This window comes from Patiria miniata, unplaced genomic scaffold, assembly GCF_015706575.1.
Source record: "Patiria miniata isolate m_02_andy unplaced genomic scaffold, ASM1570657v1 HiC_scaffold_30, whole genome shotgun sequence".
Taxonomy (NCBI): domain Eukaryota; kingdom Metazoa; phylum Echinodermata; class Asteroidea; order Valvatida; family Asterinidae; genus Patiria; species Patiria miniata.
Window position 1 is genome coordinate 6,863,389 of NW_024037070.1, and position 18,212 is coordinate 6,881,600.

The following is an 18,212-nucleotide window of genomic DNA, read 5'->3' on the forward strand; positions in this document are numbered from 1 at the left end:
TAAAATCAGGGAGAGCGATTCAGGGTAAAATTGGTTGCACAGAAAAAGAGGAAATACATCACTTAGTCTCTGTGTAATAATAGAGCAATGTAGGCTGTAAACCACAGGATGCAAGTATCTGTAATAAATCTTTGTTGTTATGTGAATATCTATGAAACTGAAGTAGGCAGCCCCCTAGCTGTATGTGTACATGCACTGCATAGTACTTACGTGTACACCAAAGTCTGAACATACTGAACAAATGGCAGAATCAGAAGTCTGGAAAGGTAACCTAAAAAAGTTTTAAAACCCAAAGGAAATCCAGGTAAAGGTGTGTGAAATTGTTCATGCGTTGTATACAGTGTACATGTAGTGAATGATAATGCAAATGATAAGATTTGAAATAGTATTCGTCTGCTGGTGTCCCAATCCCACCCACCCTCCCTATTTGATTTTACTCTCCACTGAGGGTACCATTTGGAGGCCTTCTCTTTCGAATAAGTACAGTAGACACAATGGAAGAAAGAAACAAAAATTCCATGCAGTCTCACAGACATCGCAAATCAGACACATTGGTTATAGAGCTCAGTAAATAACCCTGAAAATGTATTTTGTTTTTCAACTTTTATACTATACACATACATCCATCATCTTGTAATAGATAGGAGCGGTGACATCATCCGATTAAAACATCTTTTCATTTGCACACCACTTTTCACCAGTTGCTATGTGTTACCATTCAGCACTCCAGACTCAATAACCATTGAGTTTCAAGAACATAGGTCTGGGAGCTAGATAAGCCAATGTAAAAAATTCCCGGATGTCCGCACCCACTTGTGAGCCATGGTCAAGAAGATTATAGACTGAAAGTTTTGGATCATTTCTCTGAATCATTAATTAGATATGGTTAAGTGGCTCTGTCATGGACGTTGCACTTTCTTCCGTAATGCTGGAATTGCACATTAGTAAACAAACGGTTGTGGGTTCGAGTCCCGGCCAAGCAAACTTAATAGTTTTTTGTTTTCACAGGCTGTCAAAGACGGCACTTATATAATTGCTTTGGTGAAGGGCCAAAAACCCACTGTCAAGTTGTTTCTTATCTTGTTTCTTCTGCAGATTCAGCTGAAAGACCACTGGATCCTCTGAGTAAAGGTAAGCTTTTTTTGTCAACATTTCCTAGATTATTTAAAGAGGTTGTGGAATGCTCGAAGACATTTCCGTCATTTTTCGGGTATTTGTCAGAGTTGTAATGACTCGAGTCAATGACTCGACTCGAGTCCCGACGGGTAAATGACTCGACTCGACTCGAGTCACTGCGAGCAAATGACTCGACTCGACTCGAGTCCCTCATCAGAATGACTCGACTCGACTCGAGCGAAGGCTAATAAGACTCGAGTCCCAAAATAAAAGCAAAACTTACTTGCGAAAAATATTTGCAATGACTTACGCTGCGCCGTTCGCGTTGCCAGTTTTTGTTCACGTCACGTTAATGTTCGCGAATAATGTACGTTTATATACAGCGGCAGTCTGTTTCCTTCCTCCATAATGAAACAACAAACATACACTGTGTCGCGGACTCCCACCTTGTGGTTCTATAGCATGTAATGCTAAACCCGGAACCAGACTTAAAACGCATTTCTCAATCCGTGGTTTCATCATTGGTTTCGGGCGATTTTGAAGTTCTTGGTGGAACGCTGGCTAAATTCATGTCCCGATTTCACACACAAAAATGGATACGGAGGGGCCCCCCTTTAAATAATCAGAAACAGTTTTGTATTAGGTTTTAACGTTGTCAGCGATCAGCGAACAACAAAATCTAGACCCGAAGCCAAACCAGTTATAAGACCGAAGTTTCACATCTTCTTATCTGTGACGTGAGCTAGCAATGGAAACTGTTGGTTGGGTACCATACAGCATACTTTATGTCTTTGGATTTCCGTAATAGACTGGTGCCTTGTATTCTTTCTCTCTTGTGTTTGTTGCTTTTTATTGTAATTAAGTGTTCAAATATTTGTGACTCGAATTGACTCGAGCTAAATACTTGACTCGACTCGACTCGACTCGACCACACTCTGTGACTCGACTCGACTCGACTCGACCTTGTTGACCGAATGACTCGACTCGACTCGAGTCACTTCTTTAAAATGACTCGACTCGACTCGAGTCACAAAAATCAGTGACTCGTTACAACTCTGGTATTTGTAGTAAGGTCTCGTTTATACTACACTGCATCGGGAGTCCTGTTTATTACGTCACGATTTACTATGTTTTGTTTGCTGCCCCCAACGACGAGTTTTACACAAATTGCACGTTTGGGTCGAAACAGGACCTGAAAAATAGCTTTCAAAAAGTACCTTTTGTACTCATTTCATGACAGACACAATAGTCGTTTTTATTTCATCACACCTTAGGCTACATATACCCGAAAAAGGATGGAAATGTCTTCGAGCATTGCACAACCTCTTTAATGTGAAAAAAAATTATCCATGTGGAAAAATTTGGAAATTTGCTAACACAAAGGAGGTTGAACTACTAAAGTACCATGGACCAAGGAGTATGGTACCACCGCATTGGGACTGTTAACTGATTAATGACTTCCAGTGACCCCCCCCCCCCTCCCAATGTGGGAGATAATTTGCCTGCGGCTATAGTGTCGCCAGATACTGATCATACACAAATCAATCCATAGTGCCTTTGTATCGTCCGGCTTTGTGAGAGTAGGCACAGTGACCAACTGGTGTCTCTGTTATTGTTTTCCCTGATGCACAGACAAGATCAATATGAAGGCTATATAGGACGGGTTCAATAAATCGCTTTGTCAACGGACATCGGGGCTTCAAAATTCCCACAAGCGTACAGTCAGCATCACCTTGCTTTGTGTTGCAGTCGTTGTCAATAAAACAGAAAGAAAGCGCCATTTTATACAGACTATGATTGCGTTATTGTAGCATCTGGATTACTTTAAGCTGTTCACAAATAAACAATCACTCCAATTGTGGTATCTGAAAATATTATCTCAGGAAATGAATGGAACGGTATGAATGAGCGCTGATATGACCAATAATGCAGTAAGCCGGGGGTACGCACTCCGCTTTTAGGCCCGCGCATTCATAGAATCCTGAATATTGATCACATTGGCTTTTGGATTATTCAGTACATTTAAATATTGACACGGGGAAGGCCGGCAGGTGTTCAGCAGGGCAATATTTCCTCCTCCGTCTCACTATTATCCTCATCATCACCTTGATCACCAGTGTTTACGTCCATCGGCTTCATGTGCATGTGGAATGATGAACTGTGCTCACGGACCGTGGCCATGTAAGTACTCAGAAGGGCCGGTCTGACTGTGTAATCATGGCCTCTGGTTGTCTGGTTGATGTAACAAGCACATCAATGACAATAGTGGGATGAACTCTAGTGTTATCCATTGTCATTAACTCATCAGGATGGCCACATTAGAGATGTCAAGGAATACAGAAGAGCGTTCAATTTGTGCTTTTAATAGGTTTTGTTCTTCCATGGCCGTGCTCTTTTTTTTTCTCCAAAGAGTGGAACAAAGGACCGGATGATTCAATGGAATCTTAAAACGAATATACAACATTTGCAAACATCAAAAAATACAACTACCACGTTTTAACAAAATACCTCACTAGGACGTTGGTAAATGACAGTCTAAAGCACCCTGTAAAATTAAAGCATCTGGTGTGAAGTCCACCATTTGTGTGTTTCTTGGTTTTTTCCAGCATTTTCGAACACAAAACTTCAAACATGTCAGTGTAAGAATGTTTGATCTATTATAGTAACCCCTCAAATAGTTCATTTCTGAAAATTACAGCAAAAGCCAATGATGTATATTCCCTTAAAGTGAAAACTCGGTCCATTCAGATTTCCCTCTAAACCATATTATCCCTGGTTTTCTGTTTGATGCAGTAGATTTTTCACTCTTTGGCATAACAGAGTGTGCAAGTTAAAGGTATTATACCGGTACAACATTTGCTTTTGTTGTAATTTTCAGAAATGGATGGATTTGGGGGCTAGTACTTTATAGCAAATATTGATACACTGACCTGTTTAAAGTTTTGTGTTCATAGATCTGCTGGAAAAACCAAGGGGGGAAAAAAGTGCTTTTCTTGTAGTCTGGTTCCCCGACCCTGCTTCAGATGAAACAGAGCAATTTATAGACGTCTGGGAATTGTCAGGTCAGGAAACCAGACTAGCTGGCTTGCACCCGTTCACAGATGTTCGATTGCAAACAAAATGTGACTTACTAAATTTGGTAAATTGGGGACGGTATTTGAAAAAAAAGTCAATTTTTCCGAACGATGGTCAGCCTACCAGCGTTTGAAATTGATACAAAAATACCATTTTTCTTGAAATTTCAAATCTGCCCCAATTCACCATATTTAGTTAGTTTGATTTTTTTTTTGCAATTGATTACATATCTATGAATGGCTACAAGCCTTCTAGACTGGTTCCCTTACCTTACCATTCCCCGACACCTATAAATTGCGCCATTTCAATTTAAGTGGGGTCAGGGAACCAGACTGCAAGAACATGCTTGTTTTTCTTGTTTTTTCCCCAGCATCTTTGAGCACAAAACTTCAAAAAAAGTGAGTGTAACAATATTTGCTATTAGATACTAATCGCCCCAAATCCATCCATTTCTGAAAATTACAGCAAAAGCAAAATGTTGTATATTCCCTTTAAAGGGAATGTACATCATTGGCTTTTGCTGTAATTTTCAGAAATGAACTATTTGAGGGGTTAGTATAATAGATCAAATATTGTTACACTGACATGTTTGAAATTTTGTGTTCGAAAATGCTGGAAAAACCAAGAAAAACAAAAATGTTCAAGTAGTCTGGTTCCCTGACTCCACTAAAGATAAAATGGATTAATTTACAGATGCCAGAAAATTGTAAGGTAAGGGGATCCAGTCTAGCTGGCCTGCAGCACCTGTTCATAAACATGTAACCAACAGCAAAACAAAAATTGGACTGAAAAAAGGTAAAATTTGGAGCAGTAATCGAAAAATAGTTAGGTTTTTCCAACGGTGGTCGGCCGACCAGTGTTGGAAATGTATACAAAATACAATGTTCTTGAAAATGGCTTCACACCAGGTGCCATAATTTTACAGGTTGCTTTAGGCTGGCATTTACCAACATCCTAGTAAGGTATTTTGTAAAAACTTGGTAGTTTTATTTTTCGATGTTTGCAAATGTTGTATATTCCCTTTAAGGAAATTGCTAAGCCCTTCCAGTTGATTTCATCAGCTGAAGCAGTTTGGCTTTGTAAACAGCTTGAGGGGATCATTCGCTACACAAAACAATACCACAACATTTAGCCAACCAGAATGAATCACCCACCACTGGTGCCGGGCTCTATAATGGTACCCAGCACTGTACCCTGCAATGAGGCAGACAACAGGTGTTCCTCGTTGAACAGGTGGGGTCCAATGACTACTGATGACTACAGGGTGACTGCAAACACATAATAAGGGTGTGATCATGACCTTTTCAAGGATAGAGCAAGGACGGGGATCACAAGCATTGCTAGGGTGTGGACTTTGAAAGATTTTCTTTTCTGATTTTTTTTTTTCCTTCTGAAATTACGTGTTGTAAATTTCACCCACATTTTTCTTTTGTTGGGGAATGATTTTGATGAATAGGTCTTCACAAACTTGTTACTTCCATAAAACAATTTCAGCAGCCCTTTTCTTAAAAGCCTGTAGCTTTGCTTGACATTTTTAGCTGGATAGTTGTTTTTTTCTCCTTGAGTAATCAAGAAGCTAAATATCTTGACCAATGTCGAGTATTTTGTTGTGAATAAATACAAATTTACTATAAATCCAGTAGTTATAAGTTGCAGTCATTACTTGATAGTTGATAGATATTTCATCGTATCCTGCAGATTTCTAAACAAGTCCAATGACTTGTTGCACTCACTGCCCTATGCAATATCCTAAGTTTAAAATGTATATGAAGCCATCATATCAGAAGACATGCTACATCCGTAGCTTGTCATGAATTGTTTTGCTGTGGTTTGTCTGCGGTCTGGCATCCTGACCTCTCACTTCCCATACTGGTTATCATAAAGATGCACGGCCTTCATATCCCTGGCCCGGAGGGGACACCTGGCTCAGTGCAACCTGGTGTGAAGATCCCCGTTGAGGGAGGAATTTCGGGGAGTGTTTGGACAGGCAGCGTGCGAGGTGTGATAACAAGAATTTGGGAAGCCATAACTCGCTCAAATGCCACAGATTTCCAGGTGCAATGTGTTCGGGGGACGGGATACCGGGGAGTTTGTGTGTACCCCCTGTGTGGAGTTCAGCTGGTCCCAATAGAGCGGTGGCATTGTGGTCTCGGCTTAGATTATTTCCATGTATTAGCAACAAATGTGTTAAAATTGGATCTTAATAGTCATGGCCTTAGGCGGCACCTGGTCTCAGGGCTGAAAGATTTACAAAGTTATTGACCCTACTGTGAAACTTTATGAAGGATATTATCTTTGAAAAAAAAAAAAACCCAACAAGCATTCAACTTTTGACAAAAGTATTAATGCCATCTTTATGTGTCACTCTCATAAATTTGCCAAATTACATGCACTTTTTATGATGCCATTAATTTTATGATGCCACCAAGCTCACTTTGTTTTTGCATGTCTCAAGATTTTTTTACTTTTTTTAATTTATATTTACGCATGTTTCTGATGGTATATATGTCATTAATTTGTAGGTGCCTTTTCACACTATTGTCTAGCCTGGCTTTGTTGAAATTAACAAATTTATATCCTTTTGGAGTCATTTCTTTGTTCTCGTGTACTAAAGTTCGATCTGATACACCGTGCCCTCTGGAGACATGCACACAATAGGGAACAAAAGATTGTATACGTCTCCACAGGGCAATTTCTATAGATGAATACGTCTCCACAAGGTTTTCACGAAATAGATATATGGATTTTACTCAGAAACTAAGAATTTCCAAGGTATGTTGATCCGCCGCAAATGGTAGAGTTTTAGAAAAGGGATATTTAAGTCCGAATTTCAGCCAAGGAATTATATTCTGGTATAAATAAGAGCATTTTGAAACTGTACTTTCAAACTCGAAAACTTTAGTACACGAGAACAAAGAAATGTCTCCACAAGGATACAAATTTCAGTATGTGCGAGTTTGAAAGTGTAGTTTCAAAATGCTCAGTTTTAACCAGAATTAATTTCCTGGGCTGAAATTTGGACTAAATATCCCTTACATAAAATACTTCAATTTGCAACTGATCAACACACCTTGGAAATTCCTAGTTTTTGAGTAAATTCCATATTTCGTGATAACCTTGTGGAGACGTATTCATCTAGAAATTGCCCTGTGGAGATGTATCTTTTGTTCCCTATTATGCACATGTCTCCACAGGGTACCGTGCACCAGATCAAGGCATACCATTCTATTCACACATACTGCACGAGTTGTCTGTAGATTGTAGATTTTCTACCCGGGATCCAGCCTCCTCACCCTGTACCAGGGTTGGGTTTTACCCATGTTGACCATCGGACCCATGTGGAAGGCATGTCAGACTGCTGCTAGTATGAAGGTGTCCTGGAAATCTCATTCTGAATAGCCCTTTTCTCTGCCCTTGAGCTGATTATGACCTGAGGCATTGTTGTGTGTGGTCATCCAATCCGCCCTAAAACCCAAACAATGTCTGGGCGCTGTCTGTCACCCAATTACTCAAACTAAACCAAGCTGTTGAGGTGTGAAGTAGATGACCTTGTTGTCCCTAATTGAAAGCTTATTGCTGGCCAGATTCTTGGGTAATGTAATTACTGTAGACCTGATGGTTAACCCTTTTCTTGATGTTAATGACTGATTGAATGCTTTTGTGTTGGAGTCAATGATCTCCTCCAAGGCTTAGCACCACTGAGTTCAAGTCTATCAATCACTTGTACACCAAATAATTATCATTCACTGCAGTCACAAGGATGGAGTTGAAGAGCTCCATGGGATATATAACATAAACGTTATTATACTCTGCCTTGAGATTACCTTTATTGTTGCTTCATCCTTTTTCTCTTTCTTTGTGTGTGTTATTGATAAAAAAAAAAGCTGTTGCTGTTACATAAATCAATGGTCGACCATCATGCATGTGTCAATTTTCAGTTAACTTTCAGTTACTTTCCTTCCATTTAAAGGGAAGTACATCATTTGCTTTTACTGTAATTTTCAGAAATGGATGGATTTGGGGGCTTGGTAATATATAGCAAATATTGTTACACTGACTTTTTTGACGTTTTGGGTTCGTAGATGCTATAAACACGAAGAAAAACAATCATTTTCCTGTAGTTTGGTTCCCTGACTCCATTTAAAATGAAACGGAGCAATTTATTGACGTTGGGGAATTGTAAGGTCAGGGAACCAGTCTAGCTGGCTTATACCCTTTCACATGTGTGTAATCAATTGCAAACAAATGAAGACTAACTAAATATGGTCAATTGGGGCCAGTATTTGAAATAGGCCAGTTTTTTTCCAACGCTGGTCGGCCGACCATTTTTGGAAATTGATACGAAAATACCTCTTTCTTGAAAATGACAGTGTACCAGGTGCCACGATTTTACAGGATGTTTTAGACTGACCAGAAACTCATTTCTTCACAGAGACAGAATTATAAAATGAACAACTGAATTGCTGAATTTTTAATTGGATATAAAAGGTTAACGGAGGAAAGAACTGATCAAAGTGCATCTGCAGGCGCCATAACCCTTTAAATCTATTAACAGTCGACCCAGCTGCTTGGCAGACTAGCCAACAGCGAAATTAACCACCATCTTTAACTTAAAATAAAAGGGGCATACAATTTGTGTACATAATATGCAATTGTGCTGGTACTGTCTTAAACACAGTCGCCCAGCTGTCCCGGGCGCAATTGTATTCTGTAATCCAGGGGAACTTAACAACAAGTTAGTCAGTCTGCGCACCAGTGACTCTGAATCATAACAGTGAAAAGCAGGTACCATCACAATCTAGAATGTTGGCCTGGGAAGCAAACAGCCTGAACAAATTGAACAGAAAATTGTCTTGTAGCTTTTTCAAGGCAGATGACAATGGGAGCAGACGTGATACATAATGTCAGTTATACGGGTTGTTGTTGATGTGGGATAAGCTACCGGTACAATGTGCATGTTTGTATCGAGGTCAATATTTCGAACATGAATTCTTGATTAGCATCCCCGGCGCCGTTTTTTTTTTTTTTTTTCAACATGAGGTTGGGGATGAGTAGATGCATGTCCAATAGTTTTCAGAAACTCGCAAGAAACCGTCCATATTTCTCACAAAATTCACAGGCAAATTAGACATTTTTTTGTAATGAATGTTTAATTTATTTAATACTGAACACAATAACGTACAATTTCAACACTTTTAAAATCGTTGGAGTTGGTCTTTAACCCCCTACGCCCTTTTTGCTAGGAACCATCCTCAATCCTGAAGGATACCCAGCACCTCAATCCTTCAAAATCGTCAGACAGTTCTGCCTCTCAAAGTGCATTCATCCTCAATCCTCCAAAATCCTCCTCTTCTTCAAACACCATTCATCCTCAATCCTCCAAAATCCTCATGTGCTTCAACACCATTCATCCTGAATCCTCCCAACTCCACATGTTTCTCAAACACCATTCATCCTCAATCCTCCAAAATCCTCAAAACTGCCATGGGAATTTTGCCGAGGCAAGCATATACATTCTGTGCTAAGTTGTCTTTGCAGTCAAAATCAATCAAGTGACCGTTTTTAACAGTTAAGAGCTCCCAGCCTACATAAAGCATGCAGGATTGACTGGCTGTGACTTTTTATGTATTAAACCTGATAAGCTACCGACATGCTTTGACTGTAGGTGATTGATAAGCCAGCTGTGCCTACCAGTTGCCTGCTTTTGTCCGTTGAGTGAATTTGACTAGTCAGAGTGCTTGAAGTATGATCGAACTGTTGGTGACTAGCCTGTGTAAAAGGCATGGCATGCAGGGGAAGTGGATGGAAATTTTGACTGTCTGTGACTGTACAAACAGTAGAAGGGTTAAGCCCTGCCTTACGATGTGTTGACCAATAGCCAAGATTGTGCATGCAGTTACGTAGTAGCACGTGGCCGCAACATGTGCACTGGGATGGACCTTAAACCTTTAGTCACTGTAGCGCCTGAAATCCCAAAAGCACTCTATGCTTTTATTGATTCCTCAGTGAATAAGCACAATGTAATACAATGTATTACAAGTGCTAATGGGTTTGGATCCCTCTATTGAGAGTGTCATGATTCATGTTCCGAATCATAGCTGACAGCTGTAAATGTTTTTGAATTAATACGTGAGTTGTTTTAATCATTAATTTCTGCCATTTCTTTAATATCAATATTATTTATTTCTGGTGATCCAAAAATATTAAATCAAGAGCTCTAGGCACTGTAGCTCGAAACCTGCAGAGAGAGGAAAATGAAGAAATAATTGCGAAAATTGCAAGTAATTCTGACCAATATGTAACTCATATAGCTCTATGAACTAATTCAGTTGGTTGAGAACTGCCTTTACAGTTCTATTGGGCCTTTCACACACTGTACCAGAAATCGGAGTTCAGGACCCGGGTCTAAGCCTGAAATTTCAGAAACACCTTTCATACTAGCTAGGACCCAACATAGTTTCTACAGTTTTTAGCCCCATGTGGGACCAGGCTTGAGGGGCTCTACTTAGGTATAGAAAGTCCAACATGTGCGGCCGAAATATGTGTGCACTTCGTGGTGTTCAGTGTGACGGGGAGGCTTGGGCGAACCGTGTTCGGTGCCATCTTGCTCACGATGGACCAATGTTTATTTCAACACGGGTAGGCAAGATGATAGTGTGAATATGCCTATAGGTTATGGTGGCAGTGGCATAGTTAGCACCTAGACCAAAGGCCCCTCTTCCCTATTTTCCCAAGACCTACATGTATTCTGTATTTACCTTCAATTCCATCAATAAGGTGTGCTTTGTACAGGCAGTATACATGTATGGGCAATTATCAAATTTATGGTCGGGGGGGGGGTACCATACTTGTCATATCTGCTGGTACATCCCAAGCCGACTTAGATATGTGTGTATAATTTTTAACCATGCCAACAAGAAGGCCATACACTTTTCCCTGATGTACATGTAGATGGGAAAGATAGTCAGCGTGTTTATAAATGTAAAGCAATGAATTTGAAGTTCTGTCTGCTGTTGTGTGTCTCACATCTTACACAAGTAGGAGAAGGATGTAGACCTCTTGTATACAGAGTTCTGTCGCTGCATCCATGCTCGCTGCAGACAGCTGTTGTTGTTAAATTTCAGTACAGAATGAATTAACCAAGCATCCACTCGTGCGTATCACAGAGGAACAAGGTCTTTCCTCAGTGAGGGCGCTCTTTGCATGGGGTCTATTAGTGTTAAGTTTTATACTGGTTATAGGTGTTATTTTGTTTTTTTCTTTGCAGTTGCACAGTAAATTATGTATTCTGCAAGGCTTCATTTGACTGCCCAACTTCAGAATTTGAAATGAAAAATAAAACGCTAATCAGACAGTAAACATTAGCCCCCATATGCAAACTTACATTCTGTGCCAAGTAGTCCTTTCAGTCAAAATCAATCAAGTGACTGTTTTCAACAGTTCAGAATTCCCAGCCTACATGATAAAGCTGAAGATTGACTGGCTGTGATTGTTTTGATGTGACTCAAAGCAGCTTTGGTGTGGCTGTGGGTAATTGACAAAGACAACAAGCCAGCTGTGCCCACAACTTGCCTGCTTTGTCTGTTCATATGGTCTGTTGACCGAGTTTGACTAGAAACAGTGCTTGCTTGACATACATGTATGATCTGACTGCTGGTGACTAGCCTGTGTTAAAAGTATAGCAGGGGAAGTGGATGGACATTTTAACTGTCTGTGACTGTTTAAATAGCAGGAGGGTTACTTGCATTTTTTTCCAAGTAAAATGATGTTACAGATCATGCCGTAGCATATGTTTGCCATTCAAAAGTTGAAATGAATTCACCTTGCATCACTGCAAAATGTGAAAATAACATTAGGCATTTATCAATCGTATATTGATTTGAAAGTTTACAAATATGACTATTGTGAACTGTATGTATTTTTAAGTATTAAATCAAAATCCATCGTGTGCTTGTGTTGTGCAGTTGGCACCAACTTGCCCTGACTGTCCTGGTGTTCCATTAATTGATTATTTATTTTAATATATTTTCTAATTAATTCTGTGAGGTCCATATGTTCTTTTTTTTTTTTTTTTTTTTGTGTAGATGAGGTACCATCATTTTTTGTAATGATCATAAAACTCTGGTCACTTAAAAAAAAGTTATCTTTTGTGGTTGGATGTGTACGTCCAACTCGCCAACCCTCATATTTTCATTTTGCAGTCGGCTGATCAAGATGGCAGGTACGTGAGTTTGTATTTTTCCTCTAGGACAAAAAAACCAGGGAAAAGAACAGCACAATTGTTAAGGGAATAAATGTGTGTTCCGGAGGTATTATGACACTCTATTTAAAACCAGTGTGAGTCTGGATGGGTGATAATTACCCCAGGCGAAGCCGAGGGTAATTATCACTCATCCAGACTCACACAGGTTTTAAAGAGAGTGTTTAATATCAATGGAACACATATTTATTCCCATTCATAAATACCTTTTTGTTAAAAAAAACCAAATCTTTTTGGTCCAAAAATCGAAACAAGTCAAAAACTAGACGTTGTTAACCAATTTGTTCAACAATTTTACTTAATGTTTTACAAAACACCCCTCTGACTATAATATGGAATACCCCTCCACAATTGCCTGTGCGTCACGCATTCCACCTCCATGGTCGCGCGTACTGCGCGATGTTGCGCAAAACGCAGATGGGCTGGTGAAGTGAGAATTTCGGACCATGAAATACTGGTTCACTTGTAGTACATTGCGCATGCATGCGTGAGGAATGTGAACATTCAACCAATGAAATGTTAGAAGGCACCGGATTTCATGGGAGTCCAAATTTCATGTGCCACTGGAAAAGTGTTTAAGACCAGCCAGCCATGTCTTTATCATCCGTTTAAGACCGGCCTCGTGCCGGGCTCTGGACCAACAGGAATGCGTAAACTGTCTTAGGTATTTATGAATGTACATGTACATTTAATGGTGTTTTGGTTACAAATATTAAAAAAGTGATTGCACAATATGAATTTGGGTGGGCCATGTAGTCCTGCTAGGCAGCTGAGTTAGGAATCATCTCAATGAATATGCGGTGTGGGTGTATTCGGCCCACTGTGTCATGTACAAATGTGTTTGTATTTTCATACTGCGGTCAAGAAAAAGTCATGAAATTTTAATGTCCTAAAGGCGCAGGAACCCTGTTAATGCCAAGACCTTAAAGGGCCCATGTAGTGTAATTTTGTTTACGCAATTCTTGAAAATGCACCTTTGCGTCCCATTTAACCTTATTTTCAATTTTCATTTTTCCATTCTTAAGGGCATTTTGGTGCCTTTTGTCGTTTTTATACTATGCAAATTTCAATATTCATGAGCAAAAGTGTGATGTCATTTCAGGCAGAAACCTAAATGTTACACCTTCAGCACCAAACTTTGCCAGAATTTTGGACATTTTGCTGTCGTAAATTGTCTCTTCTTTGGTGATTTTTTGTTGTTTCAGTACATGACAGTAAGCCAATGAGCAAATTTTTCTCACTGATTTTATTGAGCAAATTTTGGGTTCACAATTTGAACAGAAAGCACCTAAAGTGACGCAGAACAGTAGAGGAGTCGAAAGTTGTGCGAAATATGTTCCCAAGCAAGATTCATGTCAAAAGGCCTTTAAAATAACATTTGCCAAAGTCCAGGATGTGTTGGAACATGTATGTTGTTAGAGAGGATTCTTCAAATATTGTAAAAAGCTTGTCGGTGTTGCACTGTTTCTGTCACTGTGCCAATGAGCTTTGTGGAAAGCAAAAACACCTTATGCAGATTTGGAATTGTGGATTTGGATTTGGGCGTTTTGATTCAGCTGTTTTGTTTAGTTGCCTTGGTGTATTTCCAACATCTGTTGGTTTCTTTTATTTGTTTGTTTCCCGCATTGATCCGATGGTCCATGCAGATGTTGCGGATAAAAGGCATAGATTGTCCAGGTGCGCTGAATGTATGATGTCATTGAATTAACAACAAAAATGAAAAAATGTTATCGTAGCCCGCAAGTTGTAAATTATGAAGTACTTACGGTCCTGTGTCGTATGTTTCTCTGCATGGACGTCCTGGGCCACCCTCAAATTTATCAAATTGTCACATAAATCATCTGTTACTGTAGTGTGTGTTGTTGTTGTTAGGTTTTTTTGGGGTGGTTTTTTTTTTTCTTCGTCTTTATAAAATGAAATATAGAACCTTCCCCAAGACAATGACAGTCTATATTTTAAAATCAGAATGACCTTGGCAACAGTATTGTGTTGAAAATCGGTACATTTTAGTGACCATCTTTCTCGTCAAATAGCTTGAGGGAGATGCATTTCTTTTTCTGATATACTTCTACAAAATCATTTATAAACCATAATAGGTGAAAAGTGTATTGTCTGAACCATTTGTTTTTACTATTAAAACAAATTTAATTGCAAAGTTGCTGAAGAAAAAAAAAAGTCATACGGAAAATTATCACATTTCCATTTTAAGCTCTGCGTGGAAGCAGTTTGGTTTTACTAGAAAATGTCACAATTGGTTCTACATTGTAACTGGCCAAGCCTAGAACTTCCTACATATAAGCAACAAGCGTGCAGGAATCTCATAGGGCTGTGCATTAATGGGTAGTACGGGAATTGGGTACCCGATTGAAAACAACGTGGGTACTCCCAACAAATGTTGTGCAAACCCGACCCAAAACCAGCCCGACCCAAAACCGACTTTGGGTTGGGTCAGGGCGGTTTGTCCATCATTTCAGTCGGACCGGGTCGGTTTCGGTTTTGCATTTGCGATTTTTGGATCGGGTCTGGACGGTTCGCCCGAAATAACCCCCCAAAAAACCCGAAAATTCACACGGTGCAATATTTATTGCAGGGCCACTGCGCCCAGTATGACCAACTGTGGTTTGCGGTCTATTATGCACGGTCTAGTACATGTAGGCCCACCGGTTGGTCATGTCGTGAGTCTTGACCGTATCGTACGGTATGATTCAGGCACTGGGAGATGATGATTTTCACGCGACACAGGTATAAAGTTGAGGCACAAAAAGTGGACACAGCTGCGGGTCTTTTTTCGGGTCAGTTTGGTTCGGTTTTCCTTGTTTTTTTGTCGGGTCGGGTCAGTTTTAGGGAGTTCACATCGGTTTTGGTTCGGATATGGTTTGTGTCTATAATGTTTCAGGTCAGTTTGGCCTGATCAACCCAACCCGATGCACAATATTACAAACGTAAAGGAGATTTCCAAAGTTCAGCTTTTTTAACGCCTTTTTCAGCTGTTTTCAGCTATTTTTTATCAGTGGTCACTCACACTCCTGATAACTTGCAAAAGCTTTCTTTTTCATGGCCCGAGTAGTTACAATATGTTAAGTCAATTACAGGTACTCGATTCCATAATCTGGAACCTGTTCTTGACATCAGCGGTTGGGTAGTCGGGTACGATGCACAGGCCTCATTCTCAGCTCATCTCACTCGGAGGTACCACAGTTAAAACTAGATAAAATCTTCCCATCCTTTACCGGACTTTCAAATTTGTCGGTGCGTGTGCATGTAGGTCAGTAAAACGTGATGCAGGCTGACTGCCAATTTCATTGGGAAAAAAGTGCTGGTACTTGATTATCTGAAACCCACCCGTAGAAAAAAAACAAAAAACTGGGCGCATGTGACAGTCGTTGACAAATTATGCTGAACTTTTTGAAAATATGGTATTGTACACAAAACTTTGGCCAAGGCCACACATCCTTTAAATGCATTTTGCATATTTATTAGTATTGTCCCCGGGATTAAATAGAAATACTGGTAGTTTGCCTTATCTAGGAACCGGCTCATTCCGGGCCAAAAAAAAGACAACTGTGCAAACAAAAAGGACAAGAAATAAACAATAACAACAAATAAAAAGAAGAAAAGCTTTCAAAAGATTGATATTGTAGTTGTGTGAAAAAAAAGTGGCTGTGAATGCAGCGCAAGATAAATCAACCATTTTTTATGACATCAAAATTGTTGTGTTCACCATATTGTATGATTATGATTAAATGATGTCACATTTGAACATAGCTACATAGGCCTACATATGTACTACATCTTTTTCTCATGAAGATCTTGAATCTCACCAATACATATGCCAACATGTTGAATTTTTTGGGGGGGGGGGGAGGGGGGATCATACTGCCCTTGAACAATTTTTTGAAAACTGAACTTCAACGTGTTCATTATTTTGATACCATATGTTAAGGGTGTGACTTCTTTGTGTTTAATGTTGTAAATGTTTTAGCAAATATTTTAAGCAAATGTTTTATTTATTTTAAACGTTTAGCCATTTCACAAAGGCTCATGACTGCAGATCGGCATGATTGACATGATAAATGAACAATTATTGACATGTGATAAATAGCGAGCAGTCATTGAAAAAGTAAAAATGTTAAAAAACATAACAACGTGTACCTCAAAATAATGTCATCATGTGGTACTTCTAAGTTTTCATAAATTAAAGAGGTTTGAAAACGTCCTTAATTATTTGTGCTATGAATGTTTATCTCTAAGGAAGATCACATGAATGTACATTGTAGGTCCCTTTTTTTTTAATTCTCAGGTTTCGTTCAAACGTTTTCTAAAATTTGCAAACGGATTTCATTTTTTTTTTCGTTTAAATGTGTAAACGTCACATCTTTACCATATGTATGCATTAATCATATGGTTTCATTAAATTAACACACAACTAAACTTGTGCTCTTTTAAATTGACATGTAATTACAGAGATGGATACATTACTCCATAAACTTTCATAAGAAACCATGGATTATAATTTAGAAACCTTTCACATCCATGTGCAGATACTGGTTTGACCTCCTGTAGCGAGTTTTATCAGATTGGTCCCTGATAAAAGGTTTTTTGCTAAATGTACCTGCTTTTTTCTTGAAATTTGCTTCAAGATAGCATACTGCCATTGTGTGGCCAAAGACCACCCGCATTATTCTAATAAGTTTAGGCTGTAAAAAAATTGCCATTGAGCGATACTTTTAAGACACAAGTATGTATAATCATAATGACACAGTTTGATGGAAATCCAATTGTTTGATCAGTCTTTGTGGGAGCAGAGTAGATTCTGCTGGTACTTTTTTTTTTTTTCAATTGGTGCAAACGTTTCTCACAGGCGCACATTGTAAAAGGCTGTTGAGCTTTAGCCCTTGTGCTGGGGTAGTTGATTATCTGAGCTTAAAGGAGTCAGTTCAACTTACCTAACACTTAATCCTTAAACCACCCCAACCCTTCAAACTCCAACTGCATGTTTTGTTGGAATCTGTTGGAGTGAGGACTGCACTAGTAAACTGATTATGCTTTACATGGGGTCAGGCATACCACCATAACCGGAGTCCAACAGTTTGGATGTGGAGTTTACCATATGGTGTTGGATTTTGCAAGCGTGAGGAAGGTTCCTAGTAAATCCTTCAAGGGGGTTAGGGTTAAAGGTCCACTTTGTCATGAGACTGCCAAAATTTAGTGTTGTGTATTGTTTACTTGCCATATATTTTAAAGGTCTATGTCGCAGAAATTCAAAATCCAGATAATGTCTACCAAGAAAATGTTAAAAACCCTGTTTGCTTACATCTGACGCGCAGCAGCAATTTTTGCCTGGCTTGTATGTATTTTCAGCAGTGACAATCTTTCTCTTTAGCGATCCATGTTTTTCACAATTATCGTTTCATGAGAAACACATTTCGAGCTGCAAAGCACGCTTTCCAGACGAAAGTGTCCCTTCTTAACCACAGCCAAACCTGTAGTATTTCTTATGGACATGTACATGTGTATAAATATGACAAGAATTGCAGATTTTCTGAATCAAAAGAGTACACAGCTGTCTGCAATTTGCTTAAAAAGCATGCGATGAAATTATAATAATGTGAAACTGTACAGGCCCAAACGACTATAAAACAATATTGGTCCCGACTTCAGATTTTCAATAGTACGAGAAGTGTGCATATAAATATTTACGCCCTTCAAGACTGGGGTAAAAGAGGCGAAAGCAAACCAACAAACATGTCTTAAGATACGA

At 39.3% G+C, this 18,212-nt stretch overlaps 1 protein-coding gene across 5 annotated transcripts in view; it reads left to right on the forward strand.

Annotated features, from left to right (window-relative positions):
- Positions 1-1,098: 1,098 nt before the first annotated feature.
- Positions 1,099-18,212, forward strand: part of LOC119739196 (protein CBFA2T1-like) — a 46,978-nt gene continuing 29,864 nt past the window's right edge. For 2 of the 5 annotated variants that reach the window (XM_038214034.1, XM_038214037.1), the window contains exon 1: positions 12,361-12,412. In XM_038214034.1, the coding sequence (XP_038069962.1) occupies positions 12,406-12,412 (7 nt within the window). In that variant the 5' untranslated portion in view covers positions 12,361-12,405. Of the gene's footprint in view, positions 1,132-2,888; positions 3,298-12,360; positions 12,413-18,212 lie in introns of those variants that run through there. The other 3 variants (XM_038214039.1, XM_038214038.1, XM_038214036.1) reach the window with 3 other exon arrangements.